At 41.0% G+C, this 15,408-nt stretch overlaps 1 protein-coding gene across 1 annotated transcript in view; it reads left to right on the forward strand.

The window, feature by feature from the left end:
• The window catches only part of NR5A2 (nuclear receptor subfamily 5 group A member 2), an 83,226-nt gene that overhangs the window by 38,201 nt on the left and 29,617 nt on the right, over positions 1-15,408 (forward strand). Inside the window, exon 6 of the mRNA XM_065656217.1 lies at positions 5,445-5,564. Coding sequence (XP_065512289.1) covers positions 5,445-5,564 — 120 coding nt within the window. The remainder of the gene's footprint in view (positions 1-5,444; positions 5,565-15,408) is intronic.

The following is a 15,408-nucleotide window of genomic DNA, read 5'->3' on the forward strand; positions in this document are numbered from 1 at the left end:
ACTCCTCCCAGTCCAGCCATACACCAGTTCTGCTCTGGTGCTTTGCTGGAAAGAACTGGGGTGGCCAATGGCTGGGACAGCAAGGGGAGCGCACAGGCTGCAGCCAGCCCTTCCCTAGTGCTGTGGCAAATAGGCTCTGCAAGTAGTGATTCCCTCCTGCGGTGGGGGACAGGGAGACGGCATGCTAAATGTTTCTTTCTGAGAGATCACGATACTGAAATATTGTCAATTAATACTGATACTGTGCACATTTCTACCCTGATGTCACTGAAGATATGTTTCCATGTATGAGAAAGACAGAATCTTAAAACCTTATCAGAATACAGCGTATTGCATCCTGGCATCTGCCTGCACACAAAATACATCAGTGAATATTACATGGGCAAACTCACCGCGCAGTGTCTCATTCACCATGTCTGCCTCTTCACCTATCAGCCCTCCAGATGCTGGGAAGCCCTTTCTGCATAGCGAGTTATGCTCTTACATTAGTTTATTGTGGCTAACTCAGTACTTAGTAGGCAGCACAGTGGGATAGTGCTGGGTCATTGTGGCAATGACCATTTGTTTTCCAGCTTATGACTTGGGGAATATGCTACAAGTAGTCCAACCAGCATGAGATACAAAGTTATGGATGACTGCAAATTTTGACATGCTTCCTTACCCTCATTGTAAGTGCAGTTAAATCAGATTTTGGTACAGGAAATAGGATTTACCTGTTGCCATGTATTAACGCTAACAGAAAGCTATCCCTGTATCCCAGCGGATCGAGAGAGCAGACAATGCACATACCCAGTTTCACCTCCTGTCCGTGCTGGCAACGACCACCATCTCTGACACAACGTACTTGCTCCTTCTCTGCCCCAGTAGTGTTCACTTACTTTGACACAAACCCTTTAATCCAATCTCATCATCCTCACCTTCAAGTTTTTATCTGAAATCCAGCTTCCTTATGTCTTCTCTCATCGCACTACCTCCCCATTCCTCTCCTTTGAAGCCTCCTCCTAAGCTCTCTCTTTGCGTCCCTTGTCACTTAGCAGCAGTTTTACCAGTATGATGTTTTACTCCTTTCATGCTCACAATGTTATTACTCTTTCATGCCACCCTGTGTGCTGGAAATGATCTCCTATTTCTTTTGCGTCACATGCTCTCCCTTAGTTTCCTCCACATCTTTTCTTAAAAGCCATTTCTTCAGCAACAACTCCCAGTTATGCTCTCCCTACTGGTGTGTCTTCATCTGAATGCCACTGGCCAGAGAGGACCTAAATTTAACCATCTGGGCACAGTATTCACTCACACTTTTGCTTCAAGGTTAGATAGCTGTCAAATGGGTCTCATTTGACAACTTGCTTAGGTAAGACATGGGTTACGTTATCCTCGTGTCAATGTTCTGTTATGGCAGGAGGCAGCAGCAAATTTGGGGAGTGTTCTTCAGCAGCCAGTCGTTGGCTGTACGATGTTCAATTGTTATCTATAGGCATTCCCAGTAGCTGGGACAAAGTACACTTTTTTCTTGCTGTTGTTAAAACATTGATTTTACTCTTAAAGATCTCAACAAACTGAAAAACCTCAAAGTTTATCCAGTAGTAAAAGTTTATGAGCTTGTTTCTAATCCAACATATACCATGATTGAAAATGATGTTGATGATAGGAAAGTCCCAGTCTGGAGCTAAGTTATCTTGGTGGAAGAACCTTATCTTTTCTCCTGCTCACCCTGTTAGCAGTGGACTAGCATGCTTTGGCTTTGGACTCATAAGACTGAAGTCCACAAGGTACTTTTTCTGCAGAGGACCTTCTTCAGAACTCACTCTCCACTTCAGCCACTAAAACTTCAGCCTCTTGGCCTTCAGGATCAGTTTAAGGCACATACTTGTTTTGGCGAACAGCTGATTTTTTCGTTTTGCTAGATAATATGCTTCTGCAACTCATTTACTGATGTGCGATGGAAACACAAAGGTGTTTGTGTTCTGGCTGAAGTTACACACATCATAAAATTTACCAGCTCATTCTAATGTAAGAAGCGATGTGTTACTGTTTTTGTTCAATGAGATCTATATTATTTTCTATTTTTCAGTTCATATGTATTAACAGAGAGAAAGTATGTGGTTTTCCTCATCTAGGTGTCTTTCAGAAGTAGGCTGGGATTGATCACTTGCCCTGCATTTCAGTAATCCATGGCCCTCCTTAAAGTCATCTCTGTTTCTTCCTAGTGCAAACTGGGAGGCATTCTGCTGCCCTGCCACCTTTCGTAAAATGGCAAAACCAGCTGGATCTAACAGTCTTTTGAAGCCAATACTGCGTTGCGGATGTGTGTTGTGCTCTTTATGCTATCCATTTTATAGGCTTTCACTGGTTAAATTACGGGGAATACGGAGGAGCAGATTTTGTGAACCGCTAGCAGATGTTCATTGTTGCTAGTTTTACGAGTCCTGTTGAACAGCAGGAACAGACTATGTGCAAAACATTTTTTTGGCGTGATTTTGCCATCTCATACTGTTCTCACAGCACTGGCTCGGTAATGATACGATACAGCTTGGGAGGTAAGCTTTGATTGCAGACTCGCTGCTGTTGGGGCCTTCAGAAAGCCAGACCTGTAAAGTGTAGTTTGTTTTCAAAAGCTTGTGGCTGAGACAGATGGGTTAGCTGGAAATATGTCGTTTATAATGTAATCAAATGCTTGACCTCTTATTCAGCTATTTGTTGTTATGACATGGATGCTGAATTTTAAACTGTCTCACAGTTTAATTCAGATGTAAGCTGTGATAGCTCTGTGTGCAATGCTAATTTTGGATGAAATTATCATGTTAGCATGATTTGATTGATTTTTGTAACACTTTGCTGTACAGAGGAGAAAATGATCTCAAAATAGTTTCACATAAAAAGCAAGAGTACTAGAATCCGTACATTTCAAACATTTTCTTCAAATAATGCCTTATTCTAAACCTGGCCCAAGTTTTGGTAGGCAGAGTATCAATGTGGTAATTTACTGTGCTCTCTTGAGCTAACAAGTCACTTGGCTGAAATAGTTTTGTTGTCAAATACGTGTTGTGGGCAGAGGAAGAGAACTTTAATACAGAGTCAGCCTTGCTCTGTGATCTGAACAGAAATGAATTGTCCCGGGCACAGACAGCATAGGGACAGAGCAAGGCTGAGTTTGTGATAGCACTAGCTTTACTTTGGCTCAGCAATATATCCATCTACAGAGTCCACACCCCTTTCTTTCCTCTACATTGCCAATGGATAGGCAGCTCATAGGGGTTATCTGAGCATACATATCTTTACTGTGACTGTAGGTAGAACAGCAACTGTGATAAAAGATTCTTCTTAATACTGGAAAGCTAAAGCATGCAAAACATCAGAAATATCAGAACCGAGAGTGTTTGCAAAATGCTAATTCAGCCCTTCTGTGTCTATGCATTAAAATCTGTTACAACACAAATGGGACTGAAGATAAAATAAGTATAGGAAAGACAATCTTCATACAAGCATTAACTAATTCTGCAGTGGTTGATTTTGCAACCGTAAGATATTATTTTGGCACAAATATTAGGATATAGTTTTCCTTGTTGGGTTTTTTTTTAAGAGCAAAGAGAAGGCAATAAAAATAATAAATCCCCACCCCTACAAAGAAAAAAAAAAAAAAAAAATATATATATATATGTAATCCTCTAGGAAAAGCAGTAGTGGAGGGAACGAGCTGTGCAGTGTCCCAGCACAGATGCCTGCTGCAGCCATGGAGCAGGCAAAAGCAAGAACCAAGGGTCCCAGCGCAGGCTGTGTGGGAGAACAGGATCTGCTGCACACGGGTTCTTCAGCCCTTTTCTCCCCAGTGGCTTTGTGCTAATCTGCTCCCTTTCTCTCTCCTGATTTCATTTGCTTGCACAGTCCAGCAAGGGGGGATAATGTGAGACAGCTACCTGAGGGGAAGGAACTGGGACAAGAACAGCTGGGAGAAGACCGTGAGTGGGGAGAAGGGAAAGAGGCAAACAGAGACTTCAACGTTTAAGATGTTGAAGTCTGAGCTATATGGCAAGTGACTGGAAAGAGGGAGACAACACTAGGTAACTCTCACAGGTGACACTACAAAAATCTATGAATAACAAACATTATTTCCTTCTCTACCACACAACCAAAAACAAGCTTGAAAGAATTAAGTTCAAAAATTCATCGGGTCATAGCTGATAAAACTTGAGAACATCTATTGCATTACCCATACACCTCATGCAAGATCGCTCCTTATAATGCAGTTTCCTGTGCATTATGAAATCTAGTTCTAAAGCAATTGAAATTAGAACCCCTGAAAAACAATTTTATAGTTCCACGCCTCAGAAATTCTAGGCATTTATCCACTTTAAAGATTCTCTTTGCTAATTTCTTTTTTACTTCTCCTAATTTATAGCACTTTTAATCTGTTCAGCAATTGCTATCTGTGCAGGTTCTTAGAGATCTTCTAACTATTTACAGGCTATTACCACATCTGCACCAGACAATTGTAGCAAAGCTAACGTATGCGTCTCTTAACTCTTTCAGGACACATCTGAAGTCAAAGCCTGTGTTTGATTTTAGGAATAAATCAAAAAGTTCAGTAAGAACAGGTCCAGAGGATACCAATGCTTACCATGACTCAGACTCCTAGTCTGCCTTCCACTAATTTGTGAACGTTTTTCGCCTGTTTCCACGGAAGTCTTAATTATTTGTCAGTCTTTAAACTGAATAAAACTGAATGCAATCCAGTTGCCACGAGAGTCTCTTTAGTGATATACTTTGTTGTCCTATAATATGTATATCCCGAATAACATGGTACAAAAACTTAACGTAGTTTCCTTGTGCTGTGTGCCCCATATGTTCCTTTTATTACCAAATGCAGCAGTGATGTGTCTCACTGCTCACTCCTGCCTTGTGCCCAGCCCTTGCTTACCCTACCAGTGACAGATGAAGCTGCTCAGCTTCTTTTAATGAAGAAGTTTTCTTCTTTTTTCATAGTACCGCAACCATTCTTAGAGGGCGTGTTTACTTCTTTCTTCACTTTTTCCTTTGCAAAGGCCTATCTCTGACTTTCCTTACTATTTCCAGAAGCTGAGGTTCAAGGATGGGGAGTATGGGGAAGTTCGCGTTAGCATTATTTCTGCTATTCTTTTTTCAGGTAAAAATAATATTCTATTTCCATGAGCACTTTCTAAATATACTACTTCATTACTTTGCATAACAATGGCGTAGTTCTGCTTTCCTAGAATGTAATCAGCAGCAGATATTTTACACATTTCACAGATAAAGGTTTCAGCAGTGCCCTATTTTTTTAGCTGAGAATAGCAATTTTTTTGGAGGCATAATTTTTTACAGCATTTCTGTTCTCATGACTTTAACCAGATGCTTGAAGAAGGACTGACTCCATAGTGTGATGTAAGACTCCCAGAGCGATGCCACCAACATTTGTGTTTGCTTTACAGGTTGATGACCAAATGAAGCTGCTTCAGAACTGCTGGAGTGAACTCTTAATTCTAGATCACATTTACCGGCAAGTGGTACACGGGAAAGAAGGCTCCATCCTTCTGGTTACCGGGCAACAAGTGAGTATGCGGGCTCAGAGAAGTATTGATGGCTTTTTAATAATAATTTTCAAAATAGCAGGAGTTTAACTAGGTCAGAAGCACTCCTGTGTTCTCAGAGATTCTCCACAAATAATGTAGATAAAATGACTTGTGCACTCTGTTCCTACTCTGCTGATTACAGTTAAACTTATAAAAGCAGATATAATCATAAGCATTTTGCTTCTCAAATACACTTGTATACTTCAGTGATTGAAAAATATCAAATGAGAAGTGTTTCTCAAGAAATTGTATTTCCTTGGAGCTACAATGGTTCCTGACAGCAACACCACTCCTAAAGCTGATGCTTTAGGGCTAAGCAATTATAGCTTATTCTCCCCTCAGAATTGTGGTTTACTCAAAAGAATCACTAGCTGGGTCAGAAACCTAGGGAACCTGCAGCTACTACCTCAGAAATGTCTTGCTTTCAGAGAAGTATACACATGCCCAAACTGGGCAGCTGAGACATCTAATCCTGGGAAAATTATTCAGCCCATAAGCTATAAATGCAGGTATTTTCTCAGGAGTTGTCTCAGGGTATGAACCCTGCAGTTTCCGCAGAGCTTTCCAAGGGTTAATTTTCTTCAGGTGTCAGATGCATAGATCTCTCAAAACATAAGAGCAATAATGTGGCAAATATTAGGAAAACTGTAATAAAATCCAAAGGAAATACAAATTTTTGTCTCCCTCATACTTCCCAAAGCATGAAGAACTTGACAGTAAAACAAGAACCTTATTCCTAAGATTCTGTCCTGGTTTCAGCTGGGATAGAGCTAATTTTCTTTCTAGTAGCTGGCATAGTGCTGTGGTTTAGATTTAGAATGAGAATAATGTTGATAATACACTGACGCTTCAGTTGTTGCTAAGTACTCGAGGACTTTTCAGCTTCTCATACTGTGCCAGGTGCACAAGGAGCTGGGAGGAGGCACAGCCAGGACAGCTGACCCAGGCTGCCCAAAGGGATAGTCCATACCATATGGCATCATACTCAGTATATATTTTGGGGGAAGCTGGCTGGGGGAACTGCTGCTCAGGGACGGGCTGAGCATTGACCACTGGGTGGTAAACAACTGCATTGTGCATCACTTGTTCTACATATTCTTTTATCATCATCATTATTATTATCATTATTAATTCCCTTTCTGTCCTATTAAGCTCTCTTTATCTTAACCTACAAGGTTTCCTATTTTTTTTCCCCCAATTCTCTCACCCATCCCACTGGGGAGAGGAATAAGCAAATGACTGTGTGTGGCGTTTAGCTGCCTGCCGGGTTAAACCACAACAGATTCTTATTCTGGTTTTAACAGGGGGGAAAAAAAATAAAAACAATAACAGTATCAAAGAGAAGAGAGGTGTGCCTGTACATATGTTCCTAATTTAAAGTGAAAACAAACAATGGCACATAAGTATTTCAGTATTTGCATACTGAACTACCTCAGTATATACACACACGGGGAAGAGCTTCTTTTTCTGAGATACATCATTTGTGCCTGCACGTTGTGGAATCTGCTTACAGCTTTAATCATATTTTTAAAACTGTACCATTTCTTAACGCTAAGAACAAAGGTTTATGAGAATCAGAAGGAGAAATAAATTTTTGCATTTATGAGTAAAAGGTGTACAGTAAAAGGGACAAATGATCCACTTGTCCAAGAAAAGAAGTGGGAAAATTCAATTTCTTGCTATGGAACTGACTCCCGCACCTTTCTGGAAAGTCACTAACCTATCTGAGATAAAGTTGTACTCCCTAATTACATGAGCAAAAATTAGTTGCATGGCTCTTGATTTATAGTGGTACTATTGAGAAAACGACTGATCCCCTTTCCATTTGATCAGCTGCAAAACACGGACAATTGTACTAGCAATTATTTTATTTACCACACATGGTGCTTGCATATTCCTTTGTTTATAAAGCTGTAAGTATATTGACGTTTTCTGTTCCTGAGAGAACTGCTAAATTAGTGTCTCATTTGTTATGTGATTAGCTAGTTTTTTAAAGGTACTGAGTGCCTTAGTTCCACTGAAATCATTAGAGACATCTAAATATCCTTAAATTCTAGCTATTGTCTCCATTTTCCACAGGAATAATTCTTACCTCATTAGCCACTTTATCTTTTCTTGCAAAAAACCCCTAGCTGTACATGATCTCAAGGCAAAGCTGAGCATTTCATCACTGTTGGACAACAGGTAGCAGGGTGCTTATTAAATGTACTGCTTTGCAAATCATCAGCTGGTTTTGGAAGTTGTATATTTTCAGGCAGAACTATAGTCTCCAACTAAATTAAAACCTGGCTAAATTAGCCTGATTGCATCCATTTTTGCCCCAGGTTTGTCAAATAGGTTGAATACATCCTCCTTTCAACCCAATTTAGCTTTTGTATGCCAAAGTTTGTCACTTTGAAGTTGGTGCAAGCACTCCCGGAGTTTCCCATCATCTTCTGTACATTCCTCTTTGCACTTAGGCTGTTTGGAGAGCATGGAGCCATATTACGAGAACACCAAACAAGAACACTACGGTCAGCCCCTTTCCATTTCACATTGCTAACAGCTGGAGAACATCTATGTATGCACCACAGATTCTCCTTGAGAAACAGGGAGACGCCAGACCTGAAGCAAATACACAGTCTCTGGCTGCTGTCTTTGAAACTAAGAAAGAGTCTGAAATCTACATGTAACGCCACTGGATTGTCCTGTTTTCATTCAGCACTGGTCGCTGCCATGCTAGCTTAAAAGCCAGATTGCTTACAGGAGCGGGCACAGCTGCAAGGGCTGCGCTGCTCTCGCTGGGCTGTGCATGGCACATATGCTCATGGAAAGACCACTGGTAGTTGAGGTATTGCAGAAATGCCACCACTGTGCCACCATGCAAGTTGTGTGCAAGATGTCATTCAAAAGCATTTACTTTAAAACATCATTTATTATAAATGATTTAATGATTAAACCTCCCTGCACACCCAGCACCATTACCTGACCATGTTCATGGAGTGAAAATTTTTCCTTAGTTCTGGTCCAAATCTCTTTATTTTTTTTTTTTTCAACTTATACCTGATGCTGGTTACTCTCCTCCCCCTTGAGCCCTGCTGCAAAGCACAGAGCCTGGGAGACTGTGTTAGTAAAGACTGAGACAAAGGTGGCACTGAGTACCTCAGCCTGGTCTGCGTTTGCTGCCAATACATCACCAGCTAAATCCAGCCACAGTCCCACATTTCCCTGTTCATCCACTAACTATCAATTTGACATCCCTTGCAAGTCTCAACTCTAGCTGAACACTGGCTTTTTCAACTTCATCCCTACATGCCTGGACAGCGCCTCTAAATAACCTGTTCTGAGCCATTCCTGGCTTCAGCTGCTGTATACTGCCTTTTTGCATTGTAGCTCGGTTGCGAATCACTTTTTTAGCCAACCTGTTCCAACGCAAGCACTTTTCTTCCTAAGTGCCAAGACTGACCATCTTGGCAGCATCAACTCAGAAAGCTAGTTCAAATGTATTTATGAAAGGACAATTATAACTGTGTCTGTCTCCTATGTATTAACTGTAAAATAATTCTGGAAAGCCATACTGCTAGACCCAGGCATTACGAGTCTTTGCTATTGCGCTAAATGCTACATACTTTCTGGTCGCTGCTCTGATCCTTTCAGTTCCTCCAGCAGAGAAAGGGAAATAACCATGCCACCATCTCATAAAAATTAATTGATTAAGGTGTGGAAAGCACTCTGACACTTCTGATGAAAAGTGCTGTAGATGTTTTTATTTACTGCTACTAGCAAAGCACTATGAGCAAAATTACAGTCAATCATCTGGCTTTCAAAGATATTAACTTTAAACTGAGGACCTGAGCTAGATAGCCTGCTTTATTACCTGAGAGATCATGGTTATTGTCACAAGTTAGCGAATTTAACACCTCAGAAGCCTCACTCCTTGCTTTCCTTAATATATCCCTCCATAAAAGCTATTCATAAACACAGTCCTTTTTACAATCACAATCAAGGGGGAAGCTGCAAGGGGGGAACTTATCACCACTTAATTAGAACATACCTGCTTTCTCCACTGAGGCTGCACAGCCTCTGTTCCTCAGACACAAAAGCCAAACTTCATCCAGCTCCCCAGGGCTGTACCACTGTCAGTTCTATACTAGGTATCTAAAATGGGCTAGCAAAGCAGTTAGAAGCATACTCGATAATTTTCAAATGCATTGGCTCAAAACCCATTACCTTAGGGCATTCCTATCACATTTCCATACATCTGCATTTCCCTCAAGCCATTGGCTTATGAGTTTTACCCAGTGTCAATCCACTGTTCCCACTTTGACGGGGAAAAAGTGCAGTCAGCAGCAAAGCAGTAAGCACTGGCCCTTGCACAAAAAAAAAAAAAAAAAAAAAAAGGAAGACTGTGTTTTATTTTGTTATTTATTTGGTTGGAATTTCATAAATGAAGCTCTTTTGTGTGTGCATGTTTCAAGAAAGCACTTTTTTCAGATCATTACAATTCCTCAGCAGTTCCTCAGAAACAAGTTCCTCCCTACGCTGCACACTTCATTTTCTGCACTAAGTACTGCCCCTCAGCAGTAGCAATTACCATTTCAAAAGGAAATAAAGTAGCACAAATGCATTTTACAGCTCTCCAAATTTCATAATAGAAAACAGCTAAGGAGTGATTTGCCATGTGGTGGTTAATTTTAAATTATTGCCAATATGCTCTCCACACACCAAGTTTCATAGGCTTGCCACATGGCATGTAAATTTAAGAGACTATTTCTAATTATAGAACTTTAATACCTCCAACTTGAGCACTTTCCTTTTGTATCTTCTACACCAAATACACTACCAGCTTCCAAGATCCAGCACACACAGGGTAGATAGTAAAGCTCTGTATACGATATCATTTTTCATGCATTTTCACTCAGCAGTCAAAACACAACACATGAATTGTAGCCTCAACTGTCCAGACACAAGTTGCTCATTTTGTTCATACCTATACACCACTCATTGTTGCAAAATCTTCCCTCTGCTGAGTTTGGTCAAAGCCTTTCAGACCAAAAAGCCCATCCCAAAACCTGCCTAAATCTCAGATTTTTTTGAGATAGTTGAAGCTACTGATTCAGTTAAAGTCATCAAACGAATACATCTTTCCACCTGGATTTGTGTTCTAAAGCATACCACCAGAGAAGAGCAGGAGAGATAACCGAGATCTTCACAGTGTTACGTTTTAAAGCAAATCAAAATTTAACTTAATTTAGGTCAGAATTTTGTGGCTTGCGCCTCTCCCTAGATGGGATACTTTATAGATCTTTCAGCTGTGCCTTATTGAAAGGTGGTGATGCGTGCCCTGGGGATTTCTCCATGGAAAGGTAGCCTCTGTTAGTCTTACCACTTGCCAAGAAGGCTTCTGCTATCCCAATGTTGCTGTATTCGCTTAGGCCTTTGGAGAATCTGTTTGTCTAGGGAACAGACTTGCAAGTTCAAGGATGGATCACCTTGCCACTGAAAAGGTTCTCAAGAGGCAGCTGGCCTTCCAAACTTGGGGCTGCAGATGACTGTACCACAGAGAAAGATCACTCTTGCAGAAGTATCTCTGTTGCACAAAATGTTACAAGAGTGCTGGAGGAAGGAGGGTCTTCAAAGGACAAGAGAAAGCTGGCAAAAATAGTAGATAAGGAAACAGGCTTTTTTATTCCTTCTAAGAAATGACTAAAAATACATATACTAGTCATAGGTTTAGAAAAGTAATGGATATCTAATGGAAAGTTATTACTTCTTACATTCTTGGAAATCAGTAACTTCTATATTTATATATCTATGTGTATCTTTTTCCCCATTAGATTTGTGATTGCAGTCAGTGAGACTTCATAGTCGTAGCTGGCAGAAAAGAGGTATATTGGCATTTGGGGGCAAATCTAGAAGTCCTTTCATAGGCAAACACAGGATTGGATTCAAGGTGGATACAAATGAGGTCAAGCAATGATTACTTTGCTGTTCAGTGTAGTATTTGTTCGCTTGTATCCAGGCTTGCACAGTTCCTCACTCTAGTGGTTTCTGCCTAAAGGAAAAGAAAACAAGGTTGTGCTAGTTGTTAAAAGTGCCTCATGCCTTATGAAGATATTATGCTAGCTGCTTTTTGGGGCTGAACTAGATGTTCTCAGTAAAACTAGGTAAAACACATCAAAATTCAGCTATAATCATGAAGTGCCCAATTCAGGTTTGTCCAAATAGTGACGAAACGTTTTTAGCCTTCCAAGTAGCTACGGACACACCTGTGAACAAACTGATCCCATCGTAGCGCTATGGTTTTAAGTCTAAAATTCCAGTTCCAGTAAAAAGTCATGAAGAGAGCACTCAACACGAATCCTCGCACACCACAGCTGTTCCATTTCCCTCATGTTAAGTCTGTTGTGTTCACAGGAAACACGTTTCTTTTGTGTTTTGTACACGTTGCTCCCATAAAGATAACAAAAGCTATTTGCCTGGAGTCTGGCAGCATGTCTTCAAGACTGCTAGTCCTCCATACAAGTTCCATTCTAGTGAACTAATATCTCCATATAAATCATGCGAAGTCCCATATTTGATTTTAAGTTTGCCCAACATGAGATACAAGTTGTTCAGAGACCCAACTCAAGAAAAAACTGATGGGATTCAAAGCACGCATATCAAGTCTTCCACTGATGGGAAAGGATTTAAAATAGAGTAGAAATTTGTGTAAGACAAGAAGGTAATAAGGGGAAGTGAGCATACATGGTTAAAAGCTCCTGAAGAAACAGTGTGAGTTGGCACAGCCCTTGTGACGTTACCTAAACAGTCACAAAAAATTTTCGGTGATGGTCTGTCTTCCAGTGAGGTTTATGGACATTCAAACTCAGCAGTGATTCCATATAATTTCATTTCTACGTAATAAACACAAAATGCCTTGCAACGCTTTGGGAAAGAAATGGATTCTACTGTACTCTAGGTTAGCTGTGTTCTGTACATTACTTTAATGTCTTCATACTAATAATTTGAAGAACCCAATAGCCACAATTACTAGAGGGGAAAATGTAATGGTACTGATTAAAATAGCCATCTGCATGCTACTTCATAATATTTTAATTATTATGTGTTTTATAACACAAATATATCTACTATAAATGAATCTCTGTATGATCAACTACAGGGCATAGGATTTTTCCAGTCCTGATGTAATATTTTTACTGAAACTAAGTTAGACAAAGTAAATGCAGTACTTTGGAGTGTTACTATTTGCATATGTTAGCTAATTAGCAAGCACAATAACATCATCCTAGGGGAAAGGTCCACTGGCAACTTAATTCATTATCTTCTATTATTGTTTATCATGTTAAAATGACAAGTATCTTATGCTGTGTAAGTCATCAAAATTTTAATTAATATATCCACACCCGATATAAGCATATCTGGTGGTTTTGTCCATGCTGAGTCCTCCTCAATTTCATTCCTAGGTGCCTCTTCAAAGTGTTTTTCCATGTTCACTTGCTTAGAAACATAACACAAATACTTCTTTAAATGTTTTTAATGAAAGTATGAATTACATGAAAGTCTCAAAATGAGTTTAATAACCACTGTAGTTCCCACTGACATATATATTTCAGGAAGCAGTGGAAGAGCAATTATGGTTGTGACAGTAAATTAACTTGCTTGCTATACGCTATGCTGAGTGCATCCTTCTGAGAGAAAGGCTCATCCACCCACACAGCCACACACTAGAGCCAACTCACAGGCTCAGGACTTCAAAACCCAGGGCAGACCATCACGGGCCACTCTCCAGCCTGTTGGTGCAGTTTGGAAGGGAGGAGGGAGCGGTGGGGGAGCAGCGTCCCCCCCAGCAGCAGGCAGTGTGCTGCCAGGGCTGCACGGAGCAGCGCAGGAGCAGCGGGATGGTCCCTTTGCTGCACCCAGGCACCCGCTGCCGCCTTCGCCTTTGTGCCCCAAACACACAGTGATCGAATTTACTAAATTAAATATTAAATCAATCTTTCACTAACTTGACCTACCTTAGTCCGCTAGAACATTTGCTCATTATACAGATACTGTATACAGCCACGGCAGGGGCTTCATTCCTAATTTGCACAGCTCCTGTCCTGGCTGAAAGGAGTGTCATTCAGTGATGGTTGGTACTTCGTAAGAGCCATCAACAAGTAAAATTGCTCTAATCCAGTGCTCTGGAGACTGTTGCAAGCTTGCTGAAGCATTGAAGATGGATGGCACAGTTCCACACAGCATTTCCACACGTCATATGACCCCATTGTCCTATCCTAGAAATCAAACAGTTTAATTTTAGAATAAGGAAGGAACCCGATTCCACCATCGAATGTTAGACTCTGTTTTGTGGGCATAGAGAGGAGGCGATACCAGAGGCCACCACCTGACTCCACCAGAAGTTTCTATCTGAGCCCAGTGAAACCAGAGATATGGACTCAAGAATCACTCATTACCATACTAACACATTTGCCAACAAAAAAGTACAAGTGCTCCCTGCATTTCTGGCCTTCAGCCTGAGCATTTATTTAGCCCAGGGTGTAGTTTCATGTTGTAAAAAAAGTTTGTCTGCTGTTCTGTCTTGAACAATATCTCACTGTGTTAAATGAAAGTTTTGAAAACACCTGTAGAATCAGTCACTTCTCTCTCTTACCTCTCTATCAGATAAGAGATTATTTGATAGCTGAATATCTAAGTGCTGCTGAACTCCAAGTAGTTTACTATTATATATTGTTTTAAGGTAGAATTTTCATAAACATTCAGCACTGGCCTAACTTGCTTTCACTGACATTGAAGAGATTTTGACTTTTAAGTCACTTTCAGCCGTATCAAGAGAAGGATTTGGAAAAAAACACTCAGTCTTGCCGTGTCTTTCTGCAGTCCCATTTAAGTTACGACTCTCTTACTAATACTACCAGGTTTTTGATTTCTTTTCCTTTGCTGGTAGTGCCCCCCTCCCGCCCTGCCCTCTCGCAGAGCCTGCAGCCGCCCAGCCCTTGCCACTGCAACACGGGGAGCAGAGGCGGCCGGCAGCGAGCTGGGTGCTGCTGTAAGAGGCAGCCTTGAGAAACACTGAGGAGAGAGCCATGACGCAAATGCTCCCTGTCCAAGGGACTTAAGCCGTTTTTTCTACTTGGGATTCCCGGCTGGAAGTTCGCTCCTAGAGTTAAGCGCTAAGCAAATCTGTCCTCTCCAAACCAAGCTAAGGTCCACGCTCCTTCTGCCCAATACTCATGATCGGAAGATATCCACAAGATGTGCCAGATTTACCCAAAGAAACTTGATATTTCTCACTTCAGAAAGACGCCTCAATTGCCAGGCCATAGCCATATCTATTTAATGCACTCTTTGGACTGATGATTTGACCCCAGATTTCCCATTTGTTAGTTGCTCGAACCACTGGCCTGCTACCAAATCCCACCTTTGGTATTTTTGCTGTATTAGGGAGATGAAAGCCACATAGTCCCTAAATCTGAGAAGAGCTGTAGCATGAGCTGGACACACAGTTACTTACCACTGTCATGACTTGGGTAGTCCAAGCCATGCCCAGAGGCAGTTTGGCACCCAAAGGGCTGGCGGAAGATGGAGCTGTGAGGACTTTAAGCACAAAGTTAGGTGGCAGCAGAGATTTCAAGTATCTAACTTTATATTTAGGCACTGCCTGCAGCGTAACATACATAGCGATGTCCGTACTAACCTTAAACAAGCCAGGTTAAGCACCAGAATGGCAAGAACAGGCAGCAGTATCAACTATTCAGTGTTGTTCCGTCTGCATTGCTTTGGTACCAAGCTAACCCAGCTCAGCCTCTACCATTACTTATTCATCGTGACCATATTCATC

This window comes from Caloenas nicobarica, chromosome Z (genome assembly GCF_036013445.1).
Source record: "Caloenas nicobarica isolate bCalNic1 chromosome Z, bCalNic1.hap1, whole genome shotgun sequence".
Classification (NCBI taxonomy): Eukaryota; Metazoa; Chordata; class Aves; order Columbiformes; family Columbidae; genus Caloenas; species Caloenas nicobarica.